This window comes from Jatropha curcas, chromosome 3, assembly GCF_041381405.1.
Source record: "Jatropha curcas cultivar XTBG-Jc1 chromosome 3, XTBG_Jcur_1.0, whole genome shotgun sequence".
Taxonomy (NCBI): Eukaryota; Viridiplantae; Streptophyta; class Magnoliopsida; order Malpighiales; family Euphorbiaceae; genus Jatropha; species Jatropha curcas.
The window spans coordinates 7,010,193-7,032,518 of NC_143153.1; the positions used below are offsets into that span (position 1 = coordinate 7,010,193).

The 22,326-nt window shown below is 29.3% G+C and overlaps 2 protein-coding genes across 3 annotated transcripts; one reads left to right on the top strand and one right to left on the bottom strand.

The window, feature by feature from the left end:
• Window positions 1-13,650: 13,650 nt before the first annotated feature.
• On the top strand, window positions 13,651-18,487 carry LOC105640849 (endoglucanase 11). 2 transcript variants are annotated; one of them, XM_089719411.1, is made up of 6 exons: window positions 13,651-14,072; window positions 14,161-14,373; window positions 14,463-14,663; window positions 14,901-15,155; window positions 15,242-15,293; window positions 17,652-17,797. In XM_089719411.1, exons 1-6 carry the CDS (start codon window positions 13,818-13,820, stop codon window positions 17,663-17,665), a joined length of 990 nt encoding a protein of 329 aa, XP_089575537.1. In that variant the 5' UTR covers window positions 13,651-13,817; the 3' UTR covers window positions 17,666-17,797. The 2 variants fall into 2 exon arrangements, with proteins under 2 accessions (XP_089575537.1, XP_012080633.1); XM_012225243.4 differs by lacking the exon at window positions 15,242-15,293 and having other exon boundaries at window positions 13,658-14,072; window positions 17,652-18,487.
• A 1,574-nt stretch (window positions 18,488-20,061) lies between these two features.
• Window positions 20,062-22,237, bottom strand: LOC105640848 (pentatricopeptide repeat-containing protein At2g15690, mitochondrial). Its single transcript, XM_089719805.1, has one exon. The coding sequence runs from the start codon at window positions 22,130-22,132 to the stop codon at window positions 20,249-20,251; it is 1,884 nt and encodes a 627-aa protein (XP_089575931.1). The 5' UTR covers window positions 22,133-22,237; the 3' UTR covers window positions 20,062-20,248.
• Between the last annotated feature and the right edge of the window lie 89 nt (window positions 22,238-22,326).

A 22,326-nucleotide genomic window follows, 5' to 3' on the forward strand; every position in this document is an offset into this window, starting at 1 on the left:
ATATTTTAGGACAAAAAAATCACTAAAAAAATTTATATTTTGAGACAAAGAGAATATATGATTGTATAATATATACTAAAATGAAAACCGAAATCACCCTCCTTGGTTTTACAATTCATTAAATTTTTTTTTACACCTGGCAAAAAAACCAAAATCACTACTTATAGAATAGTGTAATACCTATTAAATCATCTCATATTTTTGCTATTCCTATTTTACCCTCTCTACTTTAACAACCCACTAAATTCTTTTTTCAACACATGGCAAGAATTTAGCTTCCCACCTAACACAATGTTGTAGATATAAATTAGATAAAATACAACATTATATATATACTAAACAAAACCCAAAAACACTATTCATAGAATTGTGTTTTCCACAAAAACCATATGATTTTTCATGTCATTCCCATTTTGCCCTTTGTCATATTTACTAAATAATATTTTTCCAATTAAACCACATCTTTTCCATATTTTCTTCATTTTGCCCCTTGTCATATATAAGAAGTTACTGTTCATTTGAATAGTGTTTTAACTTTTATTTTTACTACTTTGTCTTCATTCATTTCTAATCATTTATCATAATTCTCGTTGTATTTTTCTAAATTTCCTCATTTTAATGTCTTTCTAATACTCATATAGCCACGCAATTAATTCTCCACCATTTTCATAATGTAAATTAAATTAATTTAATATTTTTAATAAATAAGTTACCTTACCATTTAGTATTATTAGTTTAAAATTTATGATAATTAGTTTTTTTTTTTCATTTATATAGAACTGACTCAATATAAATTTAAATCTCAATAGATCAAATTCACTAAATAATTACCTTAGCATTTTTTAAGTGAATTACCATTTAAACCATCAACTTTTTATCCTATTCTATTTTTACTATTCTTAGAGGCTTCTGTTTTGACTATTCTCTCCCTATAAATGAATTTTGGACATTAATATGCATAGATTTATCTTTCTCTTTCACTAAAGATGACCTATTTAGTGTTTGTCTCTTTTCCATATTGACATATATTTTATTTTAACTTCATTGGTCCAATTAATTACCATCAAAATTTTTTTCATAAGTGATCTTTTAGTACTGTTTAAATAAATTATGTATCTCTGTTCTTAAAATTTAACTATTTGAATATTCTGGAATTGATTTTTCTTTTTAATTTATATAAACAAAGCTTAATACGACTTTATAACATTAAATTAAATGGACGAATAATTATAAATTTTTGAACAATTAATTTTACAATTTATGACATAGTTAATTTATAATTAACTTAACCGATTATTATTTTTTTAAATGGCAATGCATATAACAGATTTATTATTTATTATATATTATCATGTATTCAATAAGTATAAAACCATTAAACTTTTAGACTTTTTTCAATTCTTATTGTTCTATTGACTATTTTAATTTTTTTCACTTTAAGTAATTTTTTTTACTAGAACTAAAAGATTCATGAGCAATTTATGAAGGTAATTGATAAAGGATAAATTTATATCAGATAAAATTTGAGAAATTGAGGAACACAAAAAACCTTTTTTTTTGTGGATACGATATTTTTTCACAGCAAAAAATGATAAAAAAATAAGTGTGAATTTTATATTTTTCTTCAAAAATCATTTAATATTTGCATATAAATAAAATACGAGAGAATGATACCCTAATACAATTATAAAATTATTTTAAATATTATTCAAAATATGATTTTATATGTATTGATGGAATAAATTTTCTATTAGTAAAATAGATGATGCAATTTTATATAAATAAAATATATTTTTTAAAAAATATAAATAAAAAACTAAACATTAAATAAATAAAAAAAATAGTATCAACTAGCAAGCCCCCAACGTTAGCGTGGGTCAATGTGCTTGTTTATGTTATAAATGTAAATGGAAGTATTTTGACCACAGTTTGAAAACCGGACCAGACCAGTCGGTTCGACCGGTTTAATTGGAAATCCAACAGTGGTCTGGTCTGGGTTACATAAAAAACTGAAGAACTTAAAAAATGGCAAAAACAGAATGAAAACGGCCAAATCGGTGAAATATACCGGTTAAAAACTGGTGAACTGAACCGGTTAAAATCGGTTCGATTCAAATTTTGGAATTTTATCACTAATTGTGGGCCTTTTTAAAATTTGGACCTCTTAAAAGTTGGGTTTAGTAATTTTTTAGTTTCGGCCTCTTTATTTCTAAATCCAAGGTCCTATTATATTAATTAAAATAATTAAAATTTTCAACTTTAAATTCAAATGTGAAAATAATATTATATTTTATTATAATTAATTGATTTTTTTATTAAATTTAGTAATATTTTATTTTTTAAAAAATTATTTACTAATTTTTCTATTTTTTACAAAAGCCAAATTTGAGAACTTTTTTTATTTGATATCAAAATTCTTTTATCCTATACTTTCAATTTTATTTAATAAATATATTTAAAAACATTATATATAAAAATCCAGTGAAATCGTATTTAACGGTTGAACCCTCCGACTTAATAAATCCCTATTTTCGCTGATTTACTCTTACCGGTCCAATCTTCGTAACACTCATTTTCACAATTCTTCTCCTCCCATTGGGTAACTGGAACCATTACTAATAGCCATTGACAATCTTTTTTCTCATCTTCTTTAGATAAAATAATGTATTATATAGTACGTATTACTATCATATGAAAAGTGACTACAAATACTTTTACCATTTTCTTTCATTTTTTTTCATTTTTCTTCTTTTAAAATTTAACCCATTTTTCCATAACACTGTTAATATTACATATATTTTTGCTCAACTCATTTTATGTATTTTTAATTAAATAGAGAAGAATATAAAGAAATTAACCAATTTTATTTTACTTTTTTAAATTTTTATTTATTAACCAAATAAAAAGAAATTAGTGCAAAGGAATTTTATTTAAATTTATTTTATTTTTTTACCATTTTTATTTATTAATTGACAATATTGATTTAATTTATTTACATCAAACACTTTTTAAAAAATAAAAATTTATTCAATTATAATTATTTTTTTTCTAAGACAATCTTTTTAATAAACCAAGTATATATTATAATTCCTAAATCCAATTAAAAATTGTGAAATTGAATTTTTTTTTTTTTTTAAATGAAACCCAACATGAGTTATTGTCGAATTTGATGCATAGTTAGAAATTTTTTCAAATAATTAAATTTTATTATCTAATCGATTTACTATTTATTTATATGTTATTATACATTCCATAAGTAGAAAAATTATTAATTAATATTTAATATTCTCGTTGTGTTGTGCTTTAATACCATATAATAATAATTATAATAAGAAAAAAAAATTTAGAGCTCTTGAACTATCATTGTTTAATATTGCCTATTTTTAATTTTTTATTCATTAAAAGAAATGTTTTTATGCTAAATACGAAACTTATGAGAAATTTGTGAAAGATTATTTATAAATTATAAAAAATTATCTACACTTTATAGATTCAGTAATTTTATAATAAAAATTTATGAAACCAAAAAAAAAAAATAAACGCAAATTTTATATTTTTCATAAAAAATTTTAATCTGAAAAAAGTACAAATAATCCAAACAAAACCAATTTAATGGACTTAAAATGAATTTTTTTTTCTACTAAGAACAATATCAAATGTTTTACCTATATCTACATGTATTTAATATAATAAATATTATATCGTAAGAAAAAAGATATTGTATTAATAAAATCAAAATTTTGGAAAAAAAAAAGAAATGCAATTTTATGTAAAGAAATTAATTTTATAAAAAATTAATAAAACAAATATTAAGAAATCATTAATACACCTGGAACGCAGTGCGGGGCAAAATTGCTTATATAACACAAACGCTTCCAAAGAATCAATGTTCATGGAAACAGTGATTTTGGCTTCCATTAAAGTAAAATCTAGCGAGGCAACACCGCCATTCCAATTAATCGCTTATCAACACCTGCCTCTCCATGACCTGCACAAGCTAATCGATATTATTTTCATCCCTTGCATTCTCATACAACTTAGGTTCTTCATCACTAACATAATTTTCATGTTCCATGTCCTAGTTTTTTTCTAAGTGGATATCTGTCTCAATGTACATCATTCTTGCAAATTTCAAGAAATCTCCAATTTCTCCATGGTTTAAAATAATCAATTGTCTGTATTTTCCCATTACCAAAGTCTCTTATAGTATTAGCAATGTCCAGATAAGACATCTCTTGAGAGTGACATTGAGTATCCCAATCTTGCAAAATCCTTCCTCCGATGTAGTATTCTTACATTTTCTCATTTTTATCACCAACTCATATCTCAAGTAGGAACCTGTTTAATAAATGCAACACTATATAAATGTGCAACTCATCAACACTAGCAAGTCAATGAGCCGACTATTATGTTATTTAAATTATCATATTATTTCGTCTCTTTAAACCTTTAAATAAATAAAATGAAAATAAAAAATTAACTTGCATTTAATATCAAACTACGGGTATTCGTATAATGCCTCAAATCTTTTTGCATTCCGTTATAATTTGTCATTGTGGCCCAACTCATAAGGGCCAAAACAATGACTAGAGTAATTAGTAATTACGAAGAAATGAGAATGGAAATGGAACAGATATAATAAAATAAAAAATGAAAGGGAATTGGCAGCTTTCTGTTTTAGCTTTAACCTAAGCAATCACAAAATCATAATATAAATGTGGTTTGAAAATGGCTTCACGAGGAATCATAATATAAAGCTTGGTAGGCCCATTTTTTTTTTTTGGTGTTTTAACTATCCGCGTTCAAAATTCACTGACCTAATTAATCTGAATTCACGCTGAATAGATCTGTAAAAAGAAAAAGCATTTCCTATCACGTGTTTAAAGAAACTTTATATATAAAATTTAAACCCAAAAGAATAAATCTTTATCATCTTATCTCGTCGCACGGGATTTGATAGGACTATTGTTGATTCTTGATTTTTGATGGCAAGTATTTGTAGCTATTCGTAGAAATATTGGTCTCGTCTGGTCTGCCTTTTGCCCATTAATCTCGCACAAAACCCGCTTATTATTATAACTTGAAAACAACTGAAAATGACCACGCCTCAAATTGGACACATGTCATGTTAAGGACCCAAGGACTTGATGGAGATAATAAATAACTTAAATTACATGTTCTATAATAGTAGTATGCAACTAGAAAAGTAGTCGATTTTCTATGCAGTCAAAGGAGGAAAATTTTTTAAAATTTTACTTAAATTGTGTAACTTAAGTCTTTCTTTCCTCCTTTCTTTTTTCATATTTAACACGCGTGTCTCTACAATTCTCCCAATAACTACCAAACTTTGATATTGCGATCATAAATGATTTAAATATTACTCCCACAGTTTTATTTACATAGAAAAAATTAAATTTGCAAAAGGATTGATGTAACAGTTAAATTATAATTTTTTTTTCGTAATATGGGTTAATATAATTATTAATTCCTATCCATATTTTTATGTAAGTCAACACAGATGAAAGAGAAAATGTGTGTATTAATTTAAAATCGCATCATTCAATAATTTTAGGATATATCAAGAATATTAATTAGAAGTGAGAATTAGTCTATTGTGATTGAAGTAGACTATGAAATGCAATTCAACGTCTAATTGCAAATTTGTTCACATATTGATGTTTTAGTGTTTCAATTTCCTTAGAATATGTCTAATATTGTTAAAACGGGCCTAAGCCTGCGGACAGCCCGTGACGCCCGTAATTTGTTAGATACAGACAAAAAAATTGAGAACCATTTTTAAGACAAGGTTTTTACCCAGTCTTTATTTTTATCAAAACCCACACAGTCCAGGCCAGACAGGTCCAAAGGGCCCGCTTTAGAACAATATATATGTACATATCATAATCATTTAAAATAAAAAGAGAAATAAGCCTAATGGAAACCACACTAGACAAACTTTTGATGGTATTCTTAGAGTTATTTTTTCTTTTTTTCATGTCAAGGCCCTTTAACATACAAAACAAAATTTTGAGAAAGTAGTAAAGTTAAACAAAAAAAAAAAAAAGAAGAAAAAAAAGGACATGTTCGCCCCAGCCACGGGCTTGTGCAGCCAAACCGGGCTTTAATATTAGAGGCTCATTTTTTAATGAGTTTTTTTGGCTCGGCTGATTTTGGGATTGAGCCCGTACAAGACCGGCGAGCCGTATAGCCGGTTTTAACAGTGCTAAATATGTCTATAGTTTAGTTGTTTGTGGTATACTTTATGAATATATTTATATGCTTGCTTGTACACTATGTTAATATATTTTTATTATTTTGTACTTTCTATTAATGTATGTCCATATTTTTATTATTACAGTTCAATTTATCCACTGTTGATATAAAGTTGTTCCCAAATTTTATAAAAGGATCTAATTGATGTAAATTTGTTCTCCATTTATGTACATTTGTTCCCATTATTTTGTAAATGTAATAACTTGAATGTGCATAAAAAATAAAAATAACAAAAAAATTGAAAATGTGTCGACAAATCCAGCACTTGGTCATTCTTCTCTTGCTCATTGTGCGTTTTTTGGGTGTCAGGAACAAATTGATTATCTTCCGTTTGTAATTGTTGTCTCATTCATTTTAGTGCTCATTTTATGGATACGTCCACGTTTATTCATCAAGGAATAATTCTTAATTAAATAACCTCGTTAAATGCATTTTTAAATATTATCTTACAATGTCTTATTATTTTGCTACACTCAAAATGTAAACTTTTCCTCTGGAGAGAGTATGTTCACGAATAAACTGAATAAATGTCATTAATATATTATGCAAAAGTAGGCTGAGAAGTTCAGTCTAACTGATTGGAATCGCATTTCAATTCAATTTGATTTTTATTCTATTCAGTCCGATTTCAGTTTTAATATAAAAATATGTTATATATTTTTATATATTTTTGTTTAAGTCAATTCAGTCCGATTATATATAAAAATGAATCAATTCGTTTTGTTTTAGAAAAACTTTTCAGTTTGTTCAATTTTTGTTTAAATCAAAATGCCAAATGTTCTACCGTACACAAAAGATGATCCATGATACCAACTCACTAACTAGTGCTAAAAATAAAAATCTATATATAATTATAGCTCAATAATCAAAATAAAAAATCCGAGTAAGTGTTAAAGTTCAAACCTCCACATCCGAAAACATGTTAAATATTTTTATTAATAAAAATATATTCTTTTCAAACCTTTTAATTCCTCGTTTTTTAAGTGGAATCATTTTTTCCACACTTTGACTATTACAAAGGAATACTCTTTCTATTATCGGCGCATTTTAAATGAAACAATTCAATTTAAAGCTTTAAGAATAAAAGATATTATATAAAATAAAAATTCAAATTGAGACATTTCATACTCTGTATTAGTGAGAAGACTAACTACGCATTTCCAATTGGAAATAAAATTCATATATTAATTAAGAATAGTATGTTTAACATAAAGTTCTTATCAATATGGTTGATTGAAATTCTTTTTTATTTTAAAAAAGATTGATTTGTACTTGAATATTTAACTCTTAAAAATATTTTAAAAATAGAATATAATCACAAAATCATATAAGTGTCGTTAATACTAATTTTATACTATCTAGATCTAAAGTGTTATCATTTTCTTAGTGTAAGTAAGACCAAACTATGTAATTTAATTTTTATATACATGTTAGCCCGTTTTAGTCATGGAAAATAAATGGTTTAGAAAATATTTTTGAGATTTTTTAATGCTTGTGATGTTTAGGAAAGTTAGTCAATGAAATTTTCTAATCAAAATAAAATTAAATTATGTTTAAGGAAAACGGCTATCTATGTCCAAGAAAAGAAAATATTTTTTAGATATTTAAAAAATTATTATAATCTTATAAATATATATTTATTAATTTATCAATCATTGATAGTCATCGAGACTCGTCACTGGTCGGGCACCACTACCATTAAGAGGCTCGTTTTTATTATTTTTTTTCTCTTTTCTTTTTTGAAAATTAACTTATATATATAGAAATACCATAAAAAACTTAGCATTGCAAACTCAGACTAAAACCTAAACCAATAGGTACACTCCATACACCCTAGTCTAGAATCTGCAATGCTAAGTGAAACAACAAGTGGGAGAAACATCTGAATGCAAATATATGAAAAAGGAAATCTGAAGCCTCTCTCCAAGCAAGATGTTCCGCTTGTGAAATAGCAGCGTTAGTAACACTGACGACCCACCCATGAAACCTGCACTTGTGTCTCAGTTAACAAACATTTACAATCCATAACCGCTTCACAAAATGAATTTTTTCTCATGTTTCATTATAAATTATTAAGATATAAAAATTTCTATAATTACGAATATTTTTTTGGTCTTATAAATTAAATATTTTAATATTCTTAATTAATTTTTTATATTGCAATCAAATAATAAAAAAAAAAAAAGCTATCTGAAAAATATTTTCAAAACATTAGTTATTTTTCAAAAGTAAAAGGAGCATCCGTTTATTTCCGTAAAGTAATTTACAAGAAATATTGTTTAGATTTTTCCATCGTTCGAGATGTTCAAAAAAAATAACTAAATAGAAAATATTTTTCTATTCAAATGAAAATTAAGTCGTTTTTAAGAAAAATGACTTTTTATTTTCAAAAGAGAAACATTTTCTGTAAAGAAAAATATTTTCAACATATTGACAAACTTATTATAATATTATAAATGCACATTTTTTAATGTATTAATCATTGGTAACCAAGGTCACAACCACGAATCACCAGTCACCGTGGACCACCACCACCGATCATTGGTCATCGTCTGCTACCACGACCAGTGACCAACAACTTTCATAATTTACCATTTTTTCTCATATTTTACATAAATTTTTAAATATGAAAATTTTATTATTACAACTATTTTTATGGTCTTGTGAATTAAAAATTTTAATATTTTTTTAACTAAATTTCATTATTGCAATTAAATAATAGAAAATAATTATTTGAATAATATTTTTCGAAGTTAAGGAACAAACGAAATTACTTATTTTGGGAGATATATATATATATATATAAAATAAGGAAAACGTTAACAAATCAAATTAGTTTACGTTGTAGAAATCAAAGAGGGAAGCGTGAAAGTTTTTTAAAACATTTTAGAAAAGGTAACGACGATTTGAGCGCATAATTTCATGGAACGTTTCGTAATTTACCCTAATGGAAAAAACGGATTAGCCAATGAAAAGACAGGCGTCCAAGAAAATTGAAATAAAATGACAAAAACAGAGGAAGCAAAAAAGGCACGAAGATTTGAATTTCAAGTAGTTGGGATTTAGAGTCTATATAAGTATCCCTAAATGCATGAATATGCATAGGAATGTCGGCGAGGGAGCAGGGCAGGTCCACCGCGAGTCGGTGTTTAAAGTTTACAGGGCAAGCCGGTGCTGCGCTTTGTTTTGAAGAACCAGCTACCGCAAATAGAGGAAATTTAAAATTACAATCACAATTGGTAACAAGTAACATTGATAAGACATAGAATAATATTACAATTGAATTAAAATTAATATATCCAATGATCGATGATAATAATAAGTCCAGTGATGAGTGTTCCTTAACATACTCTTGATAAATTGAGAAATTAATATAATTTTGCATTAAATTATCTTTATATTTTCAATTAATAAAATTAAACCTGCAACCACTCAAATTCTTAAATCGAAATATTGCATTGTCTAGATATTATGTTACATAGTACCTTATATATTGTGTAGATATTATGTGATTTAATGTGTAGCTTACCTGAGTAGGGAGTTTGATCCCTTTGGGAAGTAAAAGACTCTTATCAGGGTTGCGACTAAATTTTCCTTATTTCAAAACAAATAATTATTTATAAAAGTATTTATTGTATCTAATACAAATAAGAGTAACATCGAAAAAATATAATTTATTATTTATTAAAACACTCGAAAGAAACCATTTATATACGGTAGGACGAATATTAAACAGCTGATTTTGTGTGAAAGCGGGGGCTTTAAGCTATGAAAAACTTGAATCTGGAAGGACTTTTGCAAATGACAGGTGTTTAGTTCCACCCAGCTATTCCTACAAATTAATCAAAGACTCCTTAATTAGAAGATAATATAAATATCTCTTTGCTTTAATCTGACATAATTATGTTACTTTTTAGTAATTCGAGATTATGATGATTAATATATGATACTCACCAATCTTAATAGATCGATTGGTGCAATCAAGAATACCCATCATCCATTGTTTTTTCACCTGATGACCCATATTATAACAATGCATCCACAATATATATAAAAAATTTTTTACAAATAATTATCTAGTCCCTTAAATTTGGTATATTTAGTAATATACCAATTTGTCTTTAAAATTTAGTTTCATTAACCTATTTGGTCATTCATATATAAAATGTCACTTTTACTGTTAAGTAAATAATGGACTAATTAGTAATGGACAATTAGACAAGCTGTCTTTGCCCTCTCTCTTGAAAATCTAAAAGTATTTCTTTCTTTTTATATAGTCGCCCGCCAGTGAGTTTTCATCGCCGGTTACTTCCACTGATGGTAAATTTTTTGACTCGCTAAAATGAATAAACGAATTCGAAACGAATTCAAGTAATATCTTTATTACTCGTATTGGGTCGGATTCAATGAGTTGGGTATCCATTATCCGTTACCCATTTAATAAGTATTAAAATAATTATTTTTTAAAAAATAAATTTTATATAGAGATACCTTTTTAATTATGATTAATGCTATAATTATATTTAATATTTATATTATATTTTTTATTAAGTCAAAATAATAATTTTTTATTTTTTATTTTTAAAAAAATAAAAAATAAAAATATTTTAAATGCTAAACAGGTTCAAATACCTAAACAAGTATTTATAATCGAGTTTTGGATAGACTTGAGTATTCAATTTACAATCGGGGTTCGGATTTGATAGTTCATTTTAAGCGAGTATCCGACCCGTTGATAGTCTTAAGCGGGTACCCAACCTGTTGCCATCCCAAATCACTCTTTTTTTTTTTTTTTTTTTGTGTTCTTTACAAACAATTCTCAAATTTGTATTTTTTGATATAGATATAAATTACTATTGTTCATAAATTGAGATTTTATTGTTCATATATGACGCTCATATTTTGAGATTTTGTTATCAGATTTACTTATTGTCACCATTATGATAATTTTATGTATGGTATTTTGTCATTTACGTAGTTATGCAGAAAGATGGGTAGATATACTCTCTAATAGAAAGAAGAAATTTGAAAATTATCAAATTGAACATGTAGAAATGCTATAGAGTTAAACAATAGCTATAAATAGCCACCAAATGAAGTGAATGATTGTTTATGGCACATATATTATGTTTTTTCAACTTGATGGGATACTTAAACTTAATGATATGCCTTTTTATTTTTGATAAATTATTATTAGACTTTTTATACAAAAATATAGAAATGTGTTGATCTATATTTCATATCTATATACGGTTTTCTCTTAATAAAATTCAGAGATTGACTTCTCCTAAAAAAAAAAACTAATAAGTAATTTAATAATAAATGTTGAGATCAAATGGTAACAATATAATAAATATGAAGGACTAGATAGTAAAAAATTATAAGGCATTTAACTTCTCAACAATATTTTTTTAAGAAATTGACTTGCCTATATCAGGTATGTAAACCCACCGAATCAATAGAAAATATATATATTTTTAAATTAGAGCATTTTTGACCATATATGGGAAAAAAATGATAAATTATTGAAAATTTTTTATTTCAATTTATTTGATTTAGGAATAAGCTCGTATATCCGGTTTAGACAAATCTAATCAATAATGTATTAAGAGAAGAAAATTAAATTTAAGAAATAATTAAAATTATCTGTAAAATTTAACATTTTTTTTTATTTAGCGGAACCAACTGGTGATGCGGATTTCAAAAAAACAGTAGAAACTGAAACCGAAATTAACCCCTCCAATTCATTTTGTCAGTTCTTATGCCATTCTTTTTTTTTTTTTTTATTTCAAAAATAGAAAATCAAATTAAGCTACTTTTCATTTGATTTTAGTACAGAATCAGAACTTTCAAATCAATTTTAATTCAATTGAAAATTAGTCTAATTTCAATCCAAAACACAATTAACAGAGGATTTCATCTTGAAATATGTTAATTGAAATAAAATTTAAATTTTATATGTAATTTTACATTTAAGTTGAAGAATGATATTCATATAAAACTCTCTCAATAATAATAACTTTAAAAAATAAAGTAAAGTTGACTACTTTAGGTATCACTAATGAAATAAAAGATACCTAAATATAACATGTACTTAAATTAATTAATTGAAATTAAGAAAAAGGGAAAAAGTGCTAAAGCCAAATGATCATATGTTTAAATTAATTACATAGCACTCGCTGAGATTGTGTTTGCAATGGCAGCACATGTAATCACATTCCGCAGGCACTAAAATATTTTATTAGTAATAAATAATTAATAAAATCCCAAATCTCATGAATTGAGACCTTGGTTTTCGACACCTTGCATGATAATATTATAAATTAATTTTTGTTTATGCCCTAATAGCCAAAACTTTACTTTAAGGTGATTACACAGTAACATGTACAAATATATATAAATTAGCAAGTCCTGCCATTGCATTTATGGTCTTCTCCTTGTCCGAGATTACATAAACCGCAGAAGCTTCTAAGTTATTGTCGTTTTATGTGTTAGCCATGTTACGACCGACACTCTCTTGTCAATTTCTCTACAAGAGTAAATCACGTACTATATGTAAATATGCCAATTGATACCTTCTATATAGGAGTCGATTGAATTTTGAATAATGAATTATATAATAGTTAGGGGCTGAAACTGAATAGATTTTTTTTCTTTAATAAAAAATTACTGAAACTAGAATGAGATATTATATATTAATTTGATCTTGAAAAATATTAAAAAAAAGTATATATCATATATATATAATAATAGTGACGCTGAAAAAATAATTCATCGTTTTCTTTTTTTTTTGTTTGAATAGTAAGGAAAGAAATTCGAACTTAGATCTATCGTTAGATTATATATACACTTACTATTAGGGTATACTTGGAGTGTAATTTATCGTTTTCTAAAGCATAATTTTTTATTTTAAAGAATGAAATACTTATTACTAAAATATGAAAATGCAAAATCATGATGAATTCTCATAAAATTCAAGAGGTCACAAGAATAATCCCCAAGTGAAATTTATATATTAGAACTATTAGCCAGAAAATTCATAAATTAAAATTAGACAATTAGGCAAATGTATAAAATTCATGAAAGAAAGAGGAAAGTAGATATATTTGAATTTTCAAAATAGAAACGTATAGGCTATATATATATATATATACTATTGAATCTTGGAAAAACCCCCAGTCAACAAGTAAAAAAAACAAAAAGAAACTATTCCATCCCGAAAAGACCCAGACTACGCAGACAGTCCACGCCGTTTTCTAAACATAGCAAGCATAACTGAAGCAGTAAACGGTTGCATAAATCACGCAAATGTTTTGCGTGTGAAGAAACAAATTACGGAAACAGAAACAGAAACCAAACCATTTCAATTTCACATTCTCATATCATGTGACACTCACATGCTTTTATATGAGAGAGAAGTCAGAAAATCTCTTACAACAGACACATTTCAATTTTCAAAATATCAAAATATACTCTTCTCTCTTTCTTTCCCATACTCCTTCCACTCCTAAACAGTCTCTTTAGGAGGGAAAGGAAAGAAAACCATGGCGGAAGAGCAAAAGGAGGAGATAAACCAATCCAAATCTTCAAATTCCAATACATTAAAACTGCATTGGTGTGTTCTCTTCATTGTTTTCGCTATTTCCTGTAAAACGACATCGTCTCTCGGTTTCGATTACGCCGATGCATTAACAAAGAGTCTTCTTTACTTCGAAGCTCAACGCTCCGGTCGGTTACCGTACAACCAGCGAGTCACTTGGCGTGACCATTCCGGCCTCACCGATGGTTTAGAACAAGGCGTTAGTATTTTTCAATTGTGCATCGATGAAATTGTAAATTTTTTTATATTTAACTGATTTAATTTTTGAATTTTGATTTTTTTTGCAGGTGGACTTAGTTGGAGGATATTACGACGCAGGGGACCATGTAAAGTTCGGGTTGCCAATGGCATTCACGGTGACGATGCTGTCATGGAGTGTGATAGAATTCCGTGATCAGATCGCCGGCGCCGGAGAATTAGAACACGCTTTAGAAGCTATTAAATGGGGTACTGATTATTTCATCAAGGCTCACACTAGTCCCAATGTGCTATGGGCAGAGGTACTACAGTATAAATTGCATTTTCCTTTCAAATTATTAATTTATTATTTTTTCTAATTATTCATTTAAGAACTTTGGTGGCTCTATAGGTGGGCGATGGTGACACCGACCATTACTGCTGGCAACGACCGGAGGATATGACCACTTCGCGGCACGCTTACAAGATCGATGAGAATAATCCGGGGTCGGATCTCGCCGGAGAAACTGCCGCCGCAATGGCTGCCGCGTCACTAGTGTTTAGAAAAACAAACCCACATTATGCTCATCTTCTACTGCATCATGCTCAACAGGTAAATTAATTTAATTAATCATATTAATTATGAGCCAAGAGCCATTAGTCCAACAACCTGTTTTGCGAGGACAAATTTAATCCTAGTCAAATTAGAGTCAATAGATCTTGTGGGGCTACAAAGGAATTGATATAAAAAATTAATTAGTGGGACAATTAGTGGGGAACTCAAATTAATTATTATAATTTAGAAATTAGTACTAATTAGGATAATTATATTTTGTGAAATGGTATGCAGTTGTTTGAGTTTGGAGATAAACACAGAGGAAAATATGATCAAAGTATAAAGGCAGTGAAGAGTTACTACGCGTCGGTGAGTGGGTACATGGATGAGTTGTTATGGGGAGCTATGTGGCTATACAAAGCCACCGACAATGAGGACTACTTAAACTACGTCATCAACAAAGCTGTTTGTTTTGGCGGGATTGGTTGGGCCATAACAGAGTTTAGTTGGGATGTTAAGTATGCTGGTCTTCAAATTATGGCTTCAAAGGTAAACTCTTTTTTTTTTTAATGCTTTTTTCTGTTAATTACTGTTTGTTCTCTAATTATTAATCATGATTTAAAAATGGGGTTTAGGTATTACTCTCTCAAAATCTTTGTGGGATTTGCTTTTTTCTCCAATTCAAAGGTAGAATCATATTATATTTTTACTTTAATTATTAAATTATGCATTAACTTTCACTTTCTAATAAAGTTGATAACATGGTGTGACCCCTAATTTAGGTATATATGCTGCCATCTCTATTTTATTTGCTTTTTTTTTTTTAATTTTGTAAAAAAATAAAATTTAAATAGTATTTTTTTGGAAACTAATTAAATAATTTCATATTAATTTTTTTGTCCATTATTTTGGAATAGACTGGTGTAGACTCGGTTTATAGGCTAGCCAAATCAATCAAAATAAAAATTGTTTAAAAATTATTTATTCTCAAAAATACTTTTATTTCAATAAATTTTTTTAATCGAGTCGATGCCAAAAAATTTTTCATTGATACGTTGAAAATTATGATATGTTGAAAAATAGTAAAAATACTCTGAATTAATCTTTCCAATTTGACCCAGAAAAGTTAAAAAAAGAAAGAAAGAAAAAAAGAAAAGTTTATCATGAAGTATAAAAATAAAAGCATGTGCTGCAGATGTTTTGCGTGGCAGAACTTTAGAATTTGAGTGCTAAATTAAAGTAGTTGCCACTGGACACTAGGCACAATACTACTTGAAAGACCACCTTCCATAATCTGTAACTCAATACTAACTGAATTTTGCCCAAAAATAGGTTATTTAGAATTGCTGAGAACCTTCCGGTGTGACCTCCTTCCCAGTCCATGGTCCCACTATCTAAACCAATTGAATGAATACAGCAAATGCCACATCTCTTTCCTTCATTTATGACCCTTAGGAGCTATGAGTTGTAGACTCTGTAGTCTGTTGGGTGAGGCACAAACGCACAAGCTTGCTCACTCCTGTAGGCCCACAAGAGCTGGGCTGTGTTTGCAAATTGTTTTACAAAAATTTTGGAGGGGTTTAGGTATTGGATTAAACCTTAGGATATTATGTCACGTTGGCACATACAATAAGAGTAGCATAACTAATTCACTGAACTGTACTAACTGCCAACTTGAATCATTGTTTGGCTCCTTATGGATTAGAATATTAGATAGTCATTGTTGAGTAGTCATGGCTGGTTCAGTTTCGGTTCACGGAGCCGATAGTTCAAAATTTTAAAATGTTGAATTTGAATCGGCTCTTGAATCGCTGGTTCCGGTGCGGTTCCGATGAACCAACGGTTCTGATTACGGTTTTCGGTGATATATGTTTTTTTTTTTAAAAAAAATCAGTTCTAATATTACATCTTTCTTTCGAAAATATTAATATGAGTTTAAAAAATATTGATAAATTTTATTTTAAATAAATTTTAGAATACTCATACTCATATAAAAATAAAAATAATTAATTTTACAAAATAATCAAATAAATTATCACTTTATTTTGTTTAAATGTTATTAATTAAATAAATTATAAGAAAATTTTGAAAAATGCTTCAAAATAATGTAATTTTAAACTTAATAAATAATTTAAAAGGGCAAAAAAAGAGTTAAAAATAATATAAGTTTAGACTAAATATTTATCTCTTTTTTTACCATTTTATTTTTAGATTTTTAACTTTTAAAGTAAAGTGTATTTAAAAAAAAAAAATCTTAAGTAAAGTATATCATGTATTAAAATATTATTGAGATTTTTAGATATGTATAAAATAGACTAAGTGATTATCATTTTCAAAATAAAAAAAAAAATTATGGTTCGAACTGGATCGGAACTGTCGGTTAACCGCCGGTTCAGATTCAGATTTTAACCGGTCCTTCATCAGTCGATTTCGGTTCAAAATTTTGAAACGACAGTTTCGATCCGATTTCAATGCATCTATGATACTGTTCGATTTCGGTTCAAAATGAACCGGTGAACATGGCTATTGTTGAGCTCATCAACAGTTTTTGAGCTCATCAAAGTATTCATATAAATTGTTGAGCTCATAAGACAGGCAATATACAGTGCCTTATTATGTGTGTTCTGTTAGCCCATAATGACGTCTTGAGATAAACAAATCTTATCTAGCCATCTAGGCGCCATTTCCTTAGATACTTCTGAATATAGAAATTTAGCATCTATAATTGATTTCTTTACAAAATTATTATGTATTAGAAAATAATGAAATAATAATTATTTAATCATTTTGTTTCATATTGAATAGGATTTTTAAATTAAATTACTAAAAAAAATATTTCATTCACTTTGGTGTGTTTGGATTTGCTTTTGACTTAATTGGAAAAGATGACAGCATTATTTGTAAAAATTGACCATATAAATTGTTTTTGCAAGGAAAGTATTCACTTTTCTTTTCTTTACTTAATAATATTTTCTTATCTTCTAGAAATTTTATTTATTAAATATTATATTTATCCTAACTTATTTTAAATGTTTAACATTTTAGTTGCTTATGGATGAGAAGCACAAGGAGCATAATCACATACTAGAGCAATACAAATCAAAGGCAGAGTACTACATATGTTCATGCCTTAACAAAAACAATGGTAGCAATGTGGACCGTACTCCGGCAGGCCTATTACACGTCCGGCAATGGAATAACATGCAATATGTTTCCACGGCGGCATTCCTTCTCACTATATACTCCGATTTTCTTCGAAGCTCGGATAGAAAGCTGGTGTGCCATGGCGGATTAGTGGATCATGAAGAGATCCTAAATTTTGCTAAATCACAAGTTGATTATATTTTAGGCTCTAACCCAATGAACATGAGTTATTTAGTGGGTTATGGATCTAAATACCCTACAAGGGTTCACCATAGAGGTGCCTCAATTGTGTCATACAGGGAAAATAAGGGGTTTATTGGGTGCACACAAGGGTATGATAATTGGTATAGCCAAAAGGAGCCTAACCCTAATGTTCTAGTTGGGGCATTGGTTGGAGGACCAGATTGTCAAGATAATTTTATGGACCAAAGGGGTAATTATATGCAGACTGAGGCCTGCACATATAATACAGCACCATTAGTAGGAGTTTTTGCAAAATTGTTAGAAATGGAGGACCAAAAGGAGAAGGGTGATCATGATCATAATCAAAATCAACCTTTGGTTGCTTCTTATTAGAAATATATATTAAAAGAATATATATATTTATATATAGTGTTTAATATTACACATGATGGTATTTTTGGTGGTTGAACTAAAGTGTTCAAACCCCATTTTGTAACTTGAATCCTTTTCCCCTTCTATGTTAGTGTTTATAATACCTAAACTATTGAGTTAAACATTGTTGTTTACCCCACTTTTTACTGTCATTATTTTTTTATAATGTAAAATTACATAATTAGCAAATTTCATAACACTTTCCAATAATATACCAAAATAAATAATATTTTGTAGATTACATATATAATAATCTAGTTTATACTATTATCACTACAGTTCATGATGTCTTAGCATAATGGCATATATCGTAATAAACATCAAATAGTTTGAGTCTCACTGATACACAAATTTACTTTTCCAATGCTGATAATAATAATTATTATGAAAAGTAGATTGTAGAACGCAAGTCAGCCGACGTGATTAACAGAGACAGACGCAAGGAAAGTGTGGAGGGAAATTGTTCATCCTTCAGCAGAAAATTCAGATTGGCATACTATAGTTGATGATTGTAGAGATTTTGTTTCTAATGATGATAATATTACAGTTGAATGCGTAAGGGGACAAGCGAATGGAGCTGCTGCAAGGGTAGCTCGTTTATGCTCGACTCCAAATTTGGTTTGAGCTTCTTCAGAATATCGACGGTCTTATTGTAAAAGACTTCCCTTCTGATTAACAATTTAGAGTTTGACGAGGTACTTATTTTCTTTTCTTGGTTTGTTAGTTGGAAAATTCAATTCTAACTGAAAACAGAAACTGGTAATATCTTTTATCAAAACTTGTCAACAGATCGCTGAAGTTGAGAATAGGCCAGAAGACAACAGATACAAGGCATAGATGATTCAAGTAATGGAGCTGTTATATGGTTTCAGAATCTGTAGATAATACGAGAAGAGGAGGTTTAAAATCCTCTGCATTTAACTACTATTATTCAATGAGAGGAGGTTTGGTATCATTGTTCTTGTTTCTTGTTTTTGATTTTTGTCAAAGAATAATATATACAACAAAAACAACAACAAAACTTTAATTCCAGACAAGTTGGAATCAATTATATAAATGTTTTGTTTTCATTTCCCTCTGTTCATAACTAAATCTGCATCAATATCAAGTAGTAGATCTTTTAAAGCAAATTTTCTCCGTGTGATTCTAGGTCTACCTTCTCTCCATCTAGCACCCTCCACCATTAATTTATAATGATTACGAACCAAAGCACATGGATGTCTATGTAGGACATGATCAAACTTTCTCAACGTTCTTCTCTCTCATGTCAAAGAACAATATATCATGAAAAAAAAAATATTTCTTTTGTTATTTAATCTCTTAAATCAGAAAAAAACAGATTGTCACATGATGTGAAAATTACAATAAGTTACGTTTGTCCATTTTCTGAACCAGTTTTCCTATATACAACCTTTTACTGCAGAAAAAACAGAAATAATAACAGATAGGCCCCTGGCTTTGCTGCAGTTTCAGGGATTTTGCAAATTCAGTGGCTGGCTATTAGATACAGTAACATGAGATCTAAATGTTCCATAAATTCTACCAAATGTAAAGTTCATCTCACAAGCATCAACTACAAAATCCCAAGACTTGTTTTTCGTTGTTTTGTATAGTTAAAACCTTCATTTGGAGCCTTGGGGAAAAAAAATATACATATAAGGAAACGCGTAAGGTCAAAAGATGTGAATCATAGGAATATCATAACAAATAACTGATTGAGCATTAGAACAACCATACCCTACATGCAAAGCAATAAAAAAGTTGATTTCTCGTGCATGGTAGCAGATATGGCTCCAAAGTTACAACACCCTACATATCCAAATTCCTAAAAGAGAAATCGGGTCACTTAATACATATAATGGATGTTCAAAGTGACAATATCTTCACCAGTAATCTCCACAAGAGCAACTGCCATCCTTGAAATGATGAAATCTTTTGTTATCCCTAACAATCAATTCCCTTCCAACAATCCTAGACATTATCTTGATAGCATTGTGACAGTCACCACACACCCGGAGGTTCTTGATGATTCTCAAAGGTGTCCTTGCAGGAGTACTGATAAGACCATATGCAATTGCCAACCGTTCACTGTGATACAGCAAGGCTTGCTCTTTAGCTTCCTGATCAATATCATGAAGAACATATCTGGTATCGGGAACATAGCTCACTATCTTACTCATAGCCTTGAGTTTCTCATCATCTTTGTAAAGAGTAGGATTCCGAAACTCAATAATTTTATTCTTTCCTTCAAGCATGCTGATTGCACTATACTTCTTCGGTAGAGGAGTAGGAATTTTGTTGGCAACAGCCTTTGACGGTTCAAGAGCAACCATCAACTCCTCAGCACGATCTTCAATATCAACATCTCCATGAATCCGAGCATAATTCCTCCATGCACCCCAGATTTCTGCAGTTGGCTCAAACGGTAATCTTTGAATATATTCTTCAATTTCATTAACATAACCAGACTTTCCAAGAATATCTATAACCCCCAAATAATGCTCAGCTCCTGGATTGATTCCATACTCGTTCTTCATTGACTCAAAATGTAAAAATCCTTCCTCCACTGCCTCTGCACTAGCACAAGCAGAGAGAACTGCCAGAAATGTCTGCTCAGTTGGTTTCAATCCCAACTTCCTCATCTCCTCAAACAATTGTAACCCCTCATCTCCCAAATTATTACTTGCATACCCATTTATCATCAAATGCCATGAATCCATATTCCTCTCTGGCATATGATCAAAAACTCTCCTAGCATCAGTCATACTTGCACATTTCCCATACATTTCAATCACCTTATTATTCAATTTAAGATCACCTCTTAATGTTGATTGCAAAAAGTAGTCATGTACCTTTTTTGCATCCTCATGTTTCACACACAACTCAAACAAATGATAAAAACAATTAGCATCAGCTTTAACTCCTTTATCCAATATCTCAAGGGCTTCCTTAATCTTTCCCTCCTGACATAATCGCATCAAATCCACTATTGAAGGAGCTGGAACGTGAATACTCTCGTAAGCATTAACCACTGGGGCCGGAGTCTCCAAGGCCCCGCGACCTTGACCTTGACCTTGACCTTGACCTTGATTAGGGTTTTGTCCGTCCCTAGCCCACTGGTCAGGGTTTCTAGCTTGTGGGTAACCCAGATTTTGATTGTTCCATTGGTTTGGGATTCTAGATTGGCGATGATCCTGAACATTAGGATCAACCTGAGTAGTAGTTTGGTGGTTTTGGTATTGGGGGTAATTTTGAGGCCGTGAGTTCCACTGATTATGGTTTTGTTGCTGTTGGTGTTGAGGAAAATTGTAAGCTGAAGAGTTCCACTGATTATGATTTTGTTGCCGTTGGTGTTGAGGAAAATTTTGAGATGAAGAATTCCACTGGTTAGGGTTCATTTGATTAGGATTCTGGTCCGTAGAATTCCACTGATTGGTGTTCACTTGATTACGGTTTGGGTACTGGGGAGAGTTCTGACCCTGAGAATCCCATTGATTATTGTGGCCCTGTCGCGAGCCCCACTGATTAGATTTTCCCTGATTCCATTGGCTATTAAGGTTTCTCTCATCTTGATAACTAGAAGGAAGAGGTCTTTGATAGTTATCAGGAACAGCAGAGGAAGAGCTTAGGGTTTTGGAGAGGATTAAAGTTCTATTGAAAGAGAAATCTGAGTGCAGAATAGACCGTACCTTGAAAACCGAAAGAGAAGATGTAGAAGAAACCAATTTCCAATTCCTTGAACGACGAATGGCCATCAGAGACGTCATTTCTTACTGTTTGATAGCTTAGATCGAAAAACCCTAAACAAAAACCCTCGTATCGCAGAGGCTGTGTTTCGAGATTGTTGGAGTTGGCTATAGATTTTGATTTCTCAAAATTGTCCCTATGTGTCATGTCATGTTTAAACGACTGGCCGTTCGATAAGTAGGACTCCTCACGCTGATGAAAGGAATAGCCGATC